This window comes from Neolamprologus multifasciatus, chromosome 8 (genome assembly GCF_963576455.1).
Source record: "Neolamprologus multifasciatus chromosome 8, fNeoMul1.2, whole genome shotgun sequence".
NCBI lineage: Eukaryota > Metazoa > Chordata > Actinopteri > Cichliformes > Cichlidae > Neolamprologus > Neolamprologus multifasciatus.
This window is the reverse complement of record NC_140446.1, coordinates 24,698,564-24,712,900: the sequence shown is the minus strand read 5'-3', so window position 1 is coordinate 24,712,900 and position 14,337 is coordinate 24,698,564. Positions and strand designations below refer to the sequence as shown.

At 41.2% G+C, this 14,337-nt stretch overlaps 2 protein-coding genes across 3 annotated transcripts; one reads left to right on the top strand and one right to left on the bottom strand.

Annotated features, from left to right (window-relative positions):
- The first annotated feature begins 1,847 nt into the window (after positions 1 to 1,847).
- Positions 1,848 to 8,509, top strand: wbp2 (WW domain binding protein 2). Of its 2 annotated transcripts, none has more exons than XM_085170709.1 (8): positions 1,848 to 2,093; positions 3,170 to 3,278; positions 3,699 to 3,834; positions 3,919 to 4,011; positions 4,096 to 4,242; positions 4,327 to 4,449; positions 5,505 to 5,578; positions 7,148 to 8,509. In XM_085170709.1, exons 1-8 carry the CDS (start codon positions 2,035 to 2,037, stop codon positions 7,193 to 7,195), a joined length of 789 nt encoding a protein of 262 aa, XP_085026835.1. In that variant the 5' UTR covers positions 1,848 to 2,034; the 3' UTR covers positions 7,196 to 8,509. The 2 variants fall into 2 exon arrangements, with proteins under 2 accessions (XP_085026835.1, XP_085026834.1); XM_085170708.1 differs by having other exon boundaries at positions 1,849 to 2,093; positions 5,502 to 5,578.
- Positions 8,510 to 8,513: 4 nt separating this feature from the next.
- On the bottom strand, positions 8,514 to 14,279 carry trim65 (tripartite motif containing 65). The gene is made up of 8 exons (XM_085170705.1): positions 14,070 to 14,279; positions 13,234 to 13,685; positions 13,015 to 13,110; positions 12,657 to 12,887; positions 11,393 to 11,561; positions 11,212 to 11,301; positions 10,894 to 11,111; positions 8,514 to 10,508 (listed from the first exon to the last, which is right to left on the bottom strand). The coding sequence occupies exons 2-8, from the start codon at positions 13,681 to 13,683 to the stop codon at positions 10,200 to 10,202; spliced, it is 1,563 nt and encodes a 520-aa protein (XP_085026831.1). The 5' UTR covers positions 13,684 to 13,685; positions 14,070 to 14,279; the 3' UTR covers positions 8,514 to 10,199.
- Positions 14,280 to 14,337: the final 58 nt, after the last annotated feature.

Here is a 14,337-nt window from a genome sequence, read left to right as displayed (position 1 = left end):
GTGTATCAACTCTATCATGGTAAATGGTAATGGTAAATGGACTGGTTCTTATATAGCGCTTTTCTACTCTGTCTGAGCACTCAAAGCGCTTTATACAGCTAATTCATTCACCCAATCACACCCTACACAAGCACTTCTAAGCTCAAGTGCTAAGTATCTAACATTCATACACATTCACACTCCGATGGATGCATCGGAGAGCAACATGGGGTTAGTATCTTGCCCAAGGATATTTGGCATGCAGACTGGAGCAGCCTGGGATTGAACCACCGACCTTCTGGTTAGTGGCTGATCCGCTCTGCCACCTGAGCTACAGCCACCCCATCATGAGCATACAATTGTAACTAATGTTAAAAAGAAACCTTATTTCTAACACCATCAATCACAAAGACATCACATTCTATACAAAACCATATCTCAGTCTTTACTTTAAGGTACCTTTCTTAAACTATTTCAGTAATTGCTTTCACTATATTACATATTCTCTATTTTCAGGTGGCTACATCGTTTTTTAAATTAGCTAGATTAAAAAAAGCTAGTTTAGCTTATAGCACCGGTTAAGGTGACAGTATATCAAGTTTTACAGTGCATCTGATGACTTTTTTCAATGAAATCTCAAAATCTTTGGTTTATAAAATGTTCAATCAACTAAAATTCTTAAGGACTTTTGATTTTATTAGACTAATAATATACAAGCAATATACAAATCTATTAGCATGTGTGCAGCATATTAAAAAACATGGCTAATGAATATTTGGGAATTTTAGTTGAAAATTATTTGAATTAAAAAATTATTTATGTTGATGTTGAGGTGATGGAGTTCTTATAATTATTCAGAATTCTTATACAATCATGTTAGATTCAATTTCAATCATCAGCCAGGTGTTTCCACACAGCTGCTTGTGTAGGCATTGAGAGTTTACCTCTATGGTAGCACTGAAGTGATATGAGCTGCAATACCTATGACATGTTCCATGATGGCATCCTAGAGCTTCATGTGATAGCAGTAAACTTTGACAGTAAGGGTAATTACATCACCTCCTGTGTATTAGCACATTGGAGTGAAAGGTGACATTTGACCCATCTGTTTCATTTAACAACTTTGCATAATCTATTATCTGTTCCTTGTTTTTCTGGCGCATATAATAGCTTTGTGCATGGAATTTAGAGGGTCAGACATAGATGTCAACTATTGTTAGCCAACACACATCATGGATTTGCCACTTGTTGCATCTTTCACAACGATGTGGGTGCTTCTGACTAACCTGACCACTCACCTTCTCCTGACTCATTCTGTTACATAACGTAAGAGGCATTTCAGTACTTGATATATAAATCATCTTCCCATATTTGTACTACAAATAGAATTTTGGACTTACTTCTGTCTGTCAATGCCTGTGACTCACTTGAAATAAATTATCTGTCCCTTAAACAGGTAAGGCTGGCCCTGCCTTGAAGCTAATAATAGTAATTAAGTAAGAATACATTTCTATTTAGGCTAACTGGTACATCATGATGTAAAGAAATCTTTCATTGTTTTTAATTAATTAATATTATTATTATTATTATTATTATTATTATTTACATCTAACTGTAGAGGCGTAGTTAGGCACATTAAAAGTCTTACGTATATGATGATTTTCTAGCATTATTACTATTATTAGAAGCTATATTGCAATTGGTAGAACCTTGTAGAACTTTCTCCTGTTATATCAGCTCGTGTCGGTCATTTAAACGTCATTCAGTCATAGACATTTGATCGTAAATTTATTAAAGAAATATTTAATATCACACTGAATGTTTTGAAAGGCTTCGGGGCAAACTGACTTTTTAAAGGGGCGTGACGTCACGCGGTGGGCGTTTCACGCGTATGGCGGAAGGGCAGGTGCGGCAACCTCAGCTGGCTCTGTATCACAATAACCGTTATCCGCGCGGAGGGAAGTCACCGAGGATCCAGAGAGGCCTTTGGATACGTTTTTCTGACTGAATAAAACAGTATCTAATCTTTTCCAGACAATCTGGAGGGCCGTCGACATGACTCTGAATCAGAATCACTCGGAGTCCGGTGGTGTCATCATCAACAACAGTGAAAGGTAACGTCAGTTAGCAGCTGTTAGCTAGCCGTTACAGTTAACCAGCGACGGATAAGTTATACCCGCTCTTTGGGACGAGCGTCACACCAGACTCATTCAAAAATAATGTGGCTCTGACATGTCATGGAGATAGTTTACATATCAGTAGCACTGCAAATACAACATTATTATTCGGTTAATACACACAGACACACCTGCCACACAGTAAACGCTGCACTGAATTTCTAACTTTTAGCATTTGGTAGCTTATTTTTTTTAAACAAACATATGTGTAAAAGCTTTTGTCGAACACCGTGAAATAATCATTTTGCTTTCATTTTTGACTACAGTATCATTTTTTTTCCTTTTTACAAAGAGCCTTTTATATGATATAGTGCGAATTGAAGAGTTGCTCCTAATCGATGCAAAAATAAACCTCTGAATGCTTCACGACTAGCATGGCTATATTAATTATTTTAACGTCATTTTTCTAATCTAATATTCGCGTCGCATCTTACAGAACCGGGTCCCGGACTGTTAGCCGAAATATGGCCCTTCAGCCTGTTATATCATCACCGCAGACTAGGATTACATAAATGTTTAGTGGTTTTTAAATGCTGTAATAAGTCTAATGTATCGAGGATAAAACGTTATTTCGCCTCATTGCAGGAATAGCTGAGCATATATTGCAGTGCAATAGCTGCATAGCCTACAGCCTTCAGTCTGCGCTCTGGCCTGGCCTGGCCTCTGTGCTAAAGTATTTGTTTTGTTTATTAGCATTAGTCAAAATAATGGCCAGATTCTTCTAGAACATGCTGCAGTGTAATGATAAACCCATTAGAGCTAACCCGGAACCTGTAGTAAGCTCTGTCACTAGATGGCATGTTAATCCTCTGCCTATAGTACTTTGTACTAAAGGCAGTGGAGGGTTGCACAATAACCCAATGATCTCATTTTAAGCTTTTAAGATGAAAGTAGGTCAAATGCTTATACAAACATTGCAGATTTTCTTTTTGATGCACACAAAAAATGTTGGAAAGAATTCTGGTTCCTACAATCAGCTGGTTCCAATGTCTCCTTTCTGTTTTTGGATCTAGTGTGCTGATGAACCATGACAATATGGAGCTTGTTTTTTGTGACACGGAAAGGCTGCCCGAAGCCTTCAGAAAGAGCAAGAAGGGCAGCATCTACCTGACTCCATACAGGGTGAGTGACAACACCACCAAGTCTTCCTCTTTGTTTAGCCGAAGCCTTGTGCTGGCATAATGGTGCCACAATTCACATCAAGTACTAGCAGAGCAGAAGAGCAGAACTCTATCATTCTAATTACTATCCTTTAAGGTTAGTTTGGGAGTAGCTAATACAGGGGTGGGCAATCTCAGTCCACGATTGCCGGTGTCCCTGCAGGTTTTAGATGTGTCCTCGAACCAACACAGCTGATTTAAATGGCTAAATTAGCTCCTCAACATGTCCTGAAGTTCTCCAGAGGCCTGGTAACGAACTAATCATGTGATTCGGGTGTGTAGACCCAAGGTGAGATCTAAAACCTGCAGGGATACCGGCCCTCGTGGACGGAGATTGCCCACCCCTGAGCTAATATGATGCTGTTTCTTCTTTTAATCCCAGGTGATCTTCCTGGCTAAAGGGCGGGATGCACTGCAGTCTTTTATGATGCCTTTCTACCTGATGAAGGGCTGTGAGATCAAACAGCCTGTCCTGGGAGCCAATTACATCAAGGGCACAGTCAATGCAGAGCCTGGAGGTAGGCGTACCTTTTCCCTATTATGTTGTAATAGAACATGCAGCATCTTGTGTCTCTAAGCCCTCTCTTGAATTTCTCTTGGAGGCGGTTGGGAGGGCAGTGTTACTTTCAAGCTCATCTTTGCTGCTGGAGGAGCCATAGAGTTTGGCCAGTACATGTTGCAGGTTGCAGCTCAGGGTATGTTAACAAAGCAGAAGACATGTATTACAGTTCCTGATATTTCATGGACTCATTAATTGATTTACTGCCTCACATTTTCAGCATCCAGAGGTCAGCCTGTAACTGCTGGCTTTGGTGGATGCCCCTACATGGCTAATGGGGCCTACGCTTACCCACCTCCGCCTGCTAATGGAATGTACCCAGCAGGACCTCCACCCGGCTACTCCTACCCTAACCCTCCTCCTCCAGGTACTTTTCAGAATTGTCGTCAGCTTAGATCCACATCTTGTGAAAGTGAAAACTAAACTGCAACTCTCTGTTCTTGGACTCCAGATGGATTCTATGCCACTCCTCCAGCATTTGATGCCTCTGCAGCATACATACCTCCACCTCCTTATTCTGCTCCTCTGGGTCAGCAGCCACCACATGATCCAGACCTCCCCTCCTCGGCAGCAGGTGAAAATCTCCAGTAGAGAAGCTCTGACTTCAGCTACAGCCTAAATAAAAACATTATGCTATTAGGAAAAAAGGGATGTTGAGTTTCTGCACGCGTTCATCACTCTGTTTTATACTTTAACATTTACATATCATGTTGGAACAGATCTGGTCTTGTTAGAAAAGAATAGAATACCTTCGTCATTTCATAAATGTACAAACATTTGAGTACAGAATCTTCAAAAGTTGATTCTGTTCATCTGGACGTTGCGTTTTTCAGTGGGAGAAACATTTCTCCCACTGAAAAACGCAACGTCCAGATGAACAGAATCAACTTTTGGATATTTACTTACCTGGATGATTGAGCATGCATCAAGATGTGAGTACAGAACATACAGAAAAGGAGAGCTTTACCAAGACCCAGTATAATGTTAATGAAATGTCTTTCATTATATTTTTGCTTTTTCCTGCCACACCAAGTGAAATATCTGCTGTAAAAAAATCATTTTTGTCTTTAGTATATTTTTTTTTAGTGGTATATAGATTGCGGACCTTGATTGTTTTTAAAAATATCCTCCTTTATTGAATGATTACAAGTAAATTTTAAATTGAAAACTAAGAAAAGTAATTTGTTTGGAAAGTGTGGATAGTGGTTTTTTTTTCTCAAGATATTTGAAGCGATGCATACAGTACATTATTGGAAGTACTTTGTGTTGTTTGGGCCTGGATACATAAAGCAGTAGGAAGGGCAACATGTTGCCTGCTTTCTAACAATGAATGCACTGCACTAATATCACATGAGCTTAATTCAGCATCACAGAGACTTTCTACTAAGGAATTTAAGGTTAAAGATAAGCTAATGTCAGATCTCCAAAATATTTAAAACACTTTACGCTGGAAAAATGCTATCTGCAAGTCATGGAGATTTTAAAGTGCCGTTTTTCTCTCTCTCAATGCATCGGCCGTTGTACCTGCAGCGCGTTTAGCACCTCTCATCTCATATGTCCCAGGGGTTATTAGTAAGACCCATGTTTAATTAATGACCCCCTCCTTTGTCTCACTCGCTTTCCCAGCGGAGGCCAAAGCCGCTGAAGCAGCAGCGAGTGCCAGCTGTGCCACACTGCCCCCTACACATGTGTACATGCCGCAGGTGAGCTGCCCTTCATGTTTCTGCTATACAAGTTTTTTTAAAATGAGAATGTAAATCTTGTCGAAGATTTTCTTTCAGTGGCTGTGAGACAGTCTGTTTGAATTTCCATGTCTCTTTGAATTGAGCTGTGTTTCCTTTCCATTTGTCATCTGTTTGTTTGTAGTCATTGCTAGTATTGCTATACTAACAGTGACTGCAGATCCAAAATAAACTCATTTGGTGTGTAATTTGAAAAGTGAGGGCCTATTTGCATACAGAGGAGAGTATTTTAGCGCAGTGTATTTGCATGATTTTTAAACGTATTGCTAAATTTAAGCTGGGGCATCAAGTCAGATTAATTTACCAGTGTAGAAAAAAGTCATTTTATTTTATTTTGGTGTTGGAAATTTGTGATTTTCCTTTACAACCATTTCTAAGGTTTACAGAGAAAGAAGCAAAAAAGAGAAAATATCCAGTGAGCAGTTCTGTGGGTGAAAATACCTTGTTTTGGGATGTGGTGGAATGTGAGACTCATATCATTAATGCGCAGACAGCAGATCTCCACCAACTGTGTGATGCTACAGTCCTGATCAAAGTTTAAGACCACTTGAAAAATCATATTTTGCATGGTTGGATCTTAACAAGGTTCCAAGTAGAGCTTCAACGTGCAACAAGAAGGGCAATCTACTGTCTGGACAAAAGCTCCAGAGAGGAGATGCCCTTCATGCAGCCGTCTTCACCACTTTGGAGAAATGTGTAATTTGTTTCAGCGCTATGGTTAATGTACAACAATTCAATTCAATTCAATTCAATTTTATTTATATAGCGCCAAATCACAACAAAAGTCGCCTCAAGGCACTTCATAGATACAGAGAAAAACCCAACAATCATGTGACCCCCTATGAGCAAGCACTTTGGCGACAGTGGGAAGGAAAAACTCCCTTTTAACAGGAAGAAACCTCCGGCAGAACCGGGCTCAGGGAGGGGCGGGGCCATCTGCTGCGACCGGTTGGGGTGAGAGAAGGAAGACAGGATAAGATAAGGATAAGGACAACACTGAAATGTAGCAATGTAGTTGACAGATATCAGCATTAATATGGCATTTAACGATGAATAACCAATATATTATCACATCAATTTTTTTTTTCAGTGGGAAAGAAATCAGGTCAGATATTTTCCATAGGTAACATTTCGTGTTATCCCCTGACACAAAAACAGAGCAATGAATGACAACAAAACCATAATAAAAGCAAAATAATCAGCACAGGCATTGGCCATCAGCCATTAACATCAGAAACATCCCTACCTGCATCATTCTGCAGAAGGTCAGCCAGTCTTTATTTATTTTCTTTGCTGTGAGACAGTCACTGATGCTAGCAGCTATACAGAAACCACATCAGATGACCTGGTTAAGGTGTTACAGCAAGTGGAAGTCACTGATAAAACCACGTTTTATGGGGTTAAAAGCCAATTGTTTGCCACAGCTTCAGTCTGTGAATGCCAGTAATCCAAGAGCACTGTGTGTTCCTACTCTTCTGTTTACATGGCACCATCTTTCACATGCTCAAAACAAAACTCCTCTCTTTCCAGGACAAGCCTCCTCCCTACTCTCCTCCAGAAGACAAGAAGAACCAATAGACCTGCTTAATGTCTCCCTCATTCCTCTTTGTCCTCTATCTTCCATCCTGCTGGATCTCATTATTTCTCTTACATTAACCGGACAGTAGGAGGGCCAGTATGTTCTTTTTTCCCCCCCGAGATTATCAATTTTTTTTCATCCTAATCTCCTTCCAGCTCATCTCCATTTTGATCTAAACTTAAAGTCATCCAATTGCTTTCCCGCCTCAGCCTGCATTCCTTGTAACGACTCGTATATTGTAATCAGCTTCATTCTCTTCAAATGCACCTTTACGTGATGTAAAGTAGCAAAGAAGAAGTGTTGGTAGCAATCTCTGAGGAAGAACAAATTGTTCAGGCCAAAGTGTTTGGAGTGGTTTTGAGGGCTTTTTGATTAAAACCTTGTAACCTGATGAGCTATTTTAGCATTTCTTGCCTTGGAAGCCTCCCCAGAATCGTGCAGCAACCTTAACTTCAGCTGTGCTTATGATGTCCTGTGACTGTCTATAAAACTAGACTCAGATAAATGATAGTAAATACTTTGCTAACCTGTCCAGAGGCGAAATGAACGCAGTCTTTTATTTTTCTATTATTTGTGTGTACAGGCTTTTAATATGTAGACTTAAAAATAACATTATTTTATCAAGAACACTAACCTAAAGAAGAACTAGCTTTTTTAACAAGCGGGTCGCAGGGTGGCCCTACCTGCTTTGGCGTGTTTTGGCCGACGAGCGGACCACAAAGATTAGAGCGGTGTTGAGCCACAGCAGCCAATCCCTGATCCTGGATTAGAGCAGGGGAGAGGACGGCTGGGCTTTTGGAGGGACCGACTGCCAGGAGGGATTATCTTTATAATGTTGCAAGAGCAAAGCAGTCACCCAATGATGTCACTTCCTATTTTATTACGCTTCCAGACGTTAGAGAAGACGCACGGTCAGACTCACCATCAGCCTGCTTTCATCTTCACTGCATTTTTAACATCGTATACACAAACAGAACCATCAGTGAACTCTTCTGTTTCTGTGGTCGTGATTATTACTCTTCAGTTTGAGGTCCAATCTGAGTATCTCATCTTCTATTCTTCCTTCCTCTGCGGTCTCTAATCTATATACTGTATCTGTGGCACATCTGCGGCTGATTCTTTGCACTTCTAGAATGCTATGCATCGGGTTCCTGTATGCTCCGTCATGGCTGTGTGTAAAATAAAAATAAAGCTCTGTATTTAATTCAAACTAATTTATTGAATAATTAACAACTCGAGTAAGAAAACAAGGCATGAGCTCAACTGATGCATGTATGCATTGGACTGGATTTTAATAAAGAATTCAGAGTGTCTGTCTTTATTTCAGCAGACTATTGCTATCACAAGTTTTAATAGTCCACAGTATAGTGCATTAGCAGTTCTGACAAACATATGCAACAGTCAGCAGGAAGAGTGACAGAAAGTTTTCCCCCAATCATTAGACCAAAACAGCCAAATGTGCTTTTCCTCAGCTGTTCCTTATCTTCAGGAAACTTGTGCAAATCCACAGCAGTAACCCACTTTAAATGTGCTAAAAGTTCTCAGCTAAGCTAAGATTTGTAAACCCTCATAATCTAAAAATCATCTGCCCCAAAAAATGCACGCACCAGCACAATACATCAGATTCCAGCTCAGCGCTGTCAGCAGTCGGCACCATTTGTTTGTGCATTCATGATCAGATCGCAACGTGATAACGCAGCCTTCGATTTTCAGTTGTGTTCTCAGTAGTAGCGCTACAGCCTGCAACATTTTTCTTTCACCTACAGTAGCTCACATACTTCTGTAGAATGAGCTCAGCATACATGTGAATATTATCAGAAAACACAATGAGGTTTGGACATGTATGAGTATAATATTTACCCAAAACATCTGAGCCTTGAAATTTTTTTCCCCAAGCATCCCCTTTACATTTGCTGTTTTCATTTGTATGTGGACATATGCTGTGGCACTGGCGGATATTCATCAGTTTCCATCTGATACAATTCACTCTGTGTGATTAACATAAAGCTACAAAAGTGGACCCATTATGCTTTTTTGTCGGTTTGTGTCTTGGTAACCCCGACCTCAAGGTACGAGTCAAGTTTCCTGAAAATATTATGAATGAGATAACTCCTGAGTGAAGTCAGTGAAGATATTCAAATTGATACAATAGGTGAATCTACTAATATAATGCTTCAATTGAACTTTAAAAATAAAGTCAGGACAATATCAAATTTCACCTTTGCTAAAAAGAATCATATAAATTTCCCTTAGAGTCAATTCATGTTTTTCAAATGGAATAAGTGTAACAGGTCCTCGCCAACCTATAGGAAACTTCAAATACTGGAGTTTCATCCATCTTCTCATGTAGCCTGAAGTGCATTTCTTTAGGGCAGAATCAAGAATACTCAAATCTGACATGTGTAAGACCGAGTGTGTTCGAGTTGTCCTCCTGTGCTGGCACAGAAACACAACACAGTATTACTGATGCATTCACCTCCACCTCAGTAAGTATCTTTTCACCTAATTAAAGACATAATCCAGCATGTATGCAGAGTTCAGTGTCTCATGAGGAGTCACTTGTTTCTAAGCTTTAAGTAATGAAAGTTCAAAAGTGTGACCCACTGAAATGTAACTGTTTTTTTCCTACCTGAAATAGGACACATGAACATTATTTATCACATGTTAAAAAAAATGAATTAGTGTGAACTAAAACTGCAACTTGTTTTAAAAGCCCCTTACGTATGCATATAAACTGTTTCCTTAGCAACATTGTGGTAAGTGACAATGCAAAACCAAATGGCAAACATGTTAGAGGAAAGAAAATCCCAGTCAGTCAGTTCTTGTACTAAAAACAATGTAGGAAGGCAGTCGTCCCAGAAGAGAAAAGTGAATTTAAAAGAAGCTCCTAGATTGTTTGGAGGCGGGGGGAGTTTTTTTTTAAATTTTTATGTCAAGTCAGATTGTGGCCATGATTCATAGTATTCCTGGAATTCCACTTGTTCCCCTCTTCTACAAGTCCGCTCATGAAGAGCAGAGGGTGATGCTGACCCCCTCTCCTATCCAGCAGGCGGGAAACAGCTCCTGGGTGAAGGCACAGTGGAAGGCGTGCAGCCTTGTCTGCCCGTCTCCGTAGTAGGTAAGCGTTCCTGCCTCGTAGTCCAGCAGCATGCCGATGCGGCTGTGATGGGAGTTGCCGGGGATGGTCTCCCGCCGGCCGTTGTGCCAGGCGCTGAGCTGGTGCTCGTCCAGTTGCAGGCTCCAGGACAGTTCATTCATTCCCACCATGCATCTCTTGCCCTTTTCCTTCCTGGGGATGCTCTCGTAGGTTACCTGGGGAGGAAGATGCGCAGAACAAGTGAAACATTAGCATCCTATGGTCATTTCTCTGGGAACAATGAATCCCTGTATAACACATAAGGAAAATCTGTTGAAACGTTCTCGACTGATCAGACACATCAGAGTGGATCTACTATTGAGCAGGTTCATGTAACATGTGTGGGTCACAAGTTAGGTTCCTGAGCTTGTTACATGCTGATTTCCACCTGTTGTGGACTGAATACGTGCAGCTACAATCTGCATGGAATCATTCGTTCTGATGACCTCAACATACATGTCAACGATTTATTCGGCAAGACCTGGAATGTTCCCGTTAGCGTTCCTCTACAAAGCGATGTGTCACAAAGCCACAGCCTACACAGCATTATGATATCCTTACCCCAAGGTAGGCCCAAGGCTTGGACACCTCCAGTTCCCAGTAGTGCTGTCCGTGTTTGAATCCCTGAAAGCACAGCACCTGCCAGGTGTGATCAAAGCGGGCTTCATGAGCGGGGACAGCGCGTGGCCCTGATGTCAAGTGCTCAGCCCTGCGGTTCTCCTGGGAAAGAACTAGATGCCCATTGGCTGTCCGTGGGTCAAAAGTCAGAGAGCATCGGTCTGTAAGAAGGAAGAAAATGAATCAGGCAGATTAAAGCTGGAAATGTGATCTAGAAAAGTCTTAGAGGTCCTTAGTTATAAAACGTCTCTTAGAACTCACAAGCACTGAGGCCCTCCTTCCCAACAGGGTGGCACGGAGCAGCAGGGCTGGGAACCACAGCGAGTACTGGCCTCTTGTCCTGAGGAGAACCTGGAAACCAAAGACAATGCATGAGAACACACGAGGACCGTCAGAAGGCGGATCGAGCTAATATGCTTCATCTTTCCTAGTGACAGGTCACCTTCTCTGTCATGACCCACAGCGGTGGTCACAGCTTTCTCCAGGTCCTCAGACACCAGCTTATACACTCGGGAGAGGATGTCGGTGACGCCGTTTAATCGATCCTGCAGGGTCGAAGTCACATCTGTGGAAATGTCCTTGAAGTGTGGGACTTCTACGAGCAATGATTCCTGTGAAGAAGCGGGTTTCAGGCAGTGCTTTAACGAATAGGCAAAAGTTTCAATGTCTGATTAATTACTTTGGTTTGACCAACTGAAACAGTGAGTTTAAGCTGCGTCTGCAATTGTTAAATGAAATAAAAACTCAATTCTAATGACAATTCAAAATAACCTGCCATTCATTACATTGTGACATATGTCTGGATCCTCTACAGCGTGCTCTTAGAATTTGTGGTTAATAGGTTTCAGGCATCGTTTCTGTTAAACGCTGTAATTATTGCCCTAGCTGGCTCAAATAATGCCTCTACTTGTCTGGCCCACACACTGTCGACATGTAAAAGACGCCATTGTGATGTTTCCCACTGTTGGAATATTTTCTCAGTGCCTTTCAAACCAGACAGATTGAGCGCAAAGGGGAGACTATAACTTACAAAATAAGTATCATGGTGCATTCACTGGCCTGGAACTAAAATCTGACAAAATAAACTTATGTGGAAAGTTCTTAATGAGATAACAAATAAAGTAAACATTAATTTTCCAAGATAACTCTTTGCAGGCCACCTGCTGGCCTTTAGAAAGAATGAGGGCTATAAGAAACTCTCACATTCGCTGTACTCTGGGAGGCAATTCCAGCTTTTATTTATAGTCTATGGCTCAGCCATCGTCTGCATGGATATTCATTTGAATAAATCTATTATTGCCAACAGACATCTTTCATTTTAGTTGCTTTATTCTCTCTGCGCCACTTGTGACACTCAATCTTCTTTTTACGTGGTTCATAGGAAAGGCGTGACAAGGCCTGGGCCGCAACTCTGATAAACTTTGTAGAGGAAAGAAGCGAAACCCTGAGGTTTTCTGTGATTGAGCAGATACCAGTCTCGTGTTGTTTAACTAAGCCCACATTTCGTTATTTAAAAAAAAAAAAGCTTGTGCAGCCATCCAGCAGTAGGAAGCTTGCTCAAAGCTCTACGCATCCACTTGTGCATGTTGCATGAAACAGCAACCTGCACATACTTACCTTTGTAAACTACTGGGACTATAAAATGAACCAAAATAAAAAACCAGACCCTCCCCTTCCCAAATGTGTAAAGGGCAAGGGATACAAACCCTGATGAGATCAGTATCAGGGAGGTCATGTAATGCCGCAATTTGGTCTTGGCGCTCTCTGAGCAGGCGGGAGTGCTCGCTGAGTTCGGTTAGCCGCGCCTCTGCCTCCGTGAGGGCTGCCTGCTTTTGCAGCTCGATAAAAAGCGCTGTTGCCTCCTGCTTGTCGGACAGGATTTTCATCAGGTTAGAAAACTTGGTGTTCACCCAGGCTGACGTCTGCTCAAGAGTTACCTGTGAATTTAAAATATGCTCTGTAAAATAGTTGCTTGGGTTCATTTGGGCACATGCTTTCGGTTTCTTTTATACTTAAAAGCCTCCTTTTGCCAAGCATTTACAAAGGCTTAAAGTGAGAGTTTACCTTAGCTTGATTGATATTCTCAGCCAAGTCATTTATACTTTTCTGCGTCTCTTCAAGCAGTTTCCCCACGTCTGTATTCTTCCTTTCCAGCAGCAGCTGTAATGAAAACATATCAAGTCAAGAAAAAAATCATTTATTCTTTCACAGTCATACAAATATGTGATAATCATCATCTATAATCCACTCCCAGTTAAACACAGAGGCTTTGTGTTTGTATACCTCTTGAGTTTCCCTTTCTTCCTCCAATATGACCCTTTCGTGGTTCACGCACTCTGACTTTTCACATTCGTTGCACACAGACCTTTTGTCCTGCCTGCAGTAATAAACCAAAGGCTTTTTATGGCGCTCGCACAGCAGCATGGCTCTGGCCCCTTCACCTCCTCTCACCAGAGCATCCCTACATGAGGGGCCAGCGCTGTTTGCAGTCTCTGCCAAGACCGACAAGGACACATTACGCCTCAAGACAGGTCTAATTTTGAACTCCTCATTGCAGATGGGGCACTGAGGGCCAATGTCAGACTGGCTCTTAATGTCCCAGTGCTTGCTGATGCAGTTTTTACAGAAGGTGTGACCGCAGGGGATGGTTACAGGATACCGGAAGAACTCCAGGCAAATGGAACAGTTTAGGTTTGCATCCTGAGACTCCATCTCTGAAGACATGGCAGACATCTCTGTAGAAGGAAACAAAAAAGGCTGAGGTTAACCATAATATGACACCTTTTGAGACAAACAACTTCATTTCGTGTGTTTTTTTTTTTAATTAATTTTATTTTTGGGCAGGAAAATATTCTTTATGAACTGGCTTAACATTTATAGAGAAAAATAAGAGGCGAGCAGGAAGGCAGCAGTCCCAGATTCTAATGTCAGCTACCACACAAGTGAACGGAAAAGCTAATGTTAGCCAGCGTTAGCATGCTTTCAAGTCATTCAACGTTAGCGCGGACTGTTACAAACGAATACTCGTCAACATATTAAAATGGTCAAAAGATATCCGAAAACAGAGCACCATTACACACTCACCAGCAAGATACTGTACCAAACAAAATAATTCTTACCACGTAAACAGATAGATTCATGCAGAACACTGTATGAATATCGCTAGATGAAGCGTTCCGGATGACGTATGACGCAAAAACGGATGTCTTCACGTGCTTTCGAGAAACCAAGGAAATTAAAAAAAGACCCATGTATTTTGTATTTTGTATGCTATGAGACAAACTGTAACACTGTTCCGCTGTGAAGTTGCGAGGACAATACTACTTAATTTATGTCAATCGTTTGCTTTATTTTGGTTTAATTAACGAAGAATAGATATTTACTGAA

What these genes read in the sequence shown, in the direction of transcription:
- wbp2 (XM_085170708.1), top strand. Translation starts at nt 2,035, where the DNA reads ATGACTCTGAATCAGAATCACTCGGAGTCCGGTGGTGTCATCATCAAC. An exon ending in ATCATCAACAACAGTGAAAG is followed by an intron (nt 2,094 to 3,169) that starts GTAACGTCAGTT and finishes TTTTGGATCTAG; the next exon opens with TGTGCTGATGAACCATGACA. An exon ending in AGTCAATGCAGAGCCTGGAG is followed by an intron (nt 3,835 to 3,918) that starts GTAGGCGTACCT and finishes TTTCTCTTGGAG; the next exon opens with GCGGTTGGGAGGGCAGTGTT.
- trim65 (XM_085170705.1), bottom strand. Translation starts at nt 13,683, where the DNA reads ATGTCTGCCATGTCTTCAGAGATGGAGTCTCAGGATGCAAACCTAAAC. An exon ending in AAGAAAGGGAAACTCAAGAG is followed by an intron (nt 13,111 to 13,233) that starts GTATACAAACAC and finishes TTTTCATTACAG; the next exon opens with CTGCTGCTGGAAAGGAAGAA. An exon ending in CTGATACTGATCTCATCAGG is followed by an intron (nt 11,562 to 12,656) that starts GTTTGTATCCCT and finishes GCTTCTTCACAG; the next exon opens with GAATCATTGCTCGTAGAAGT.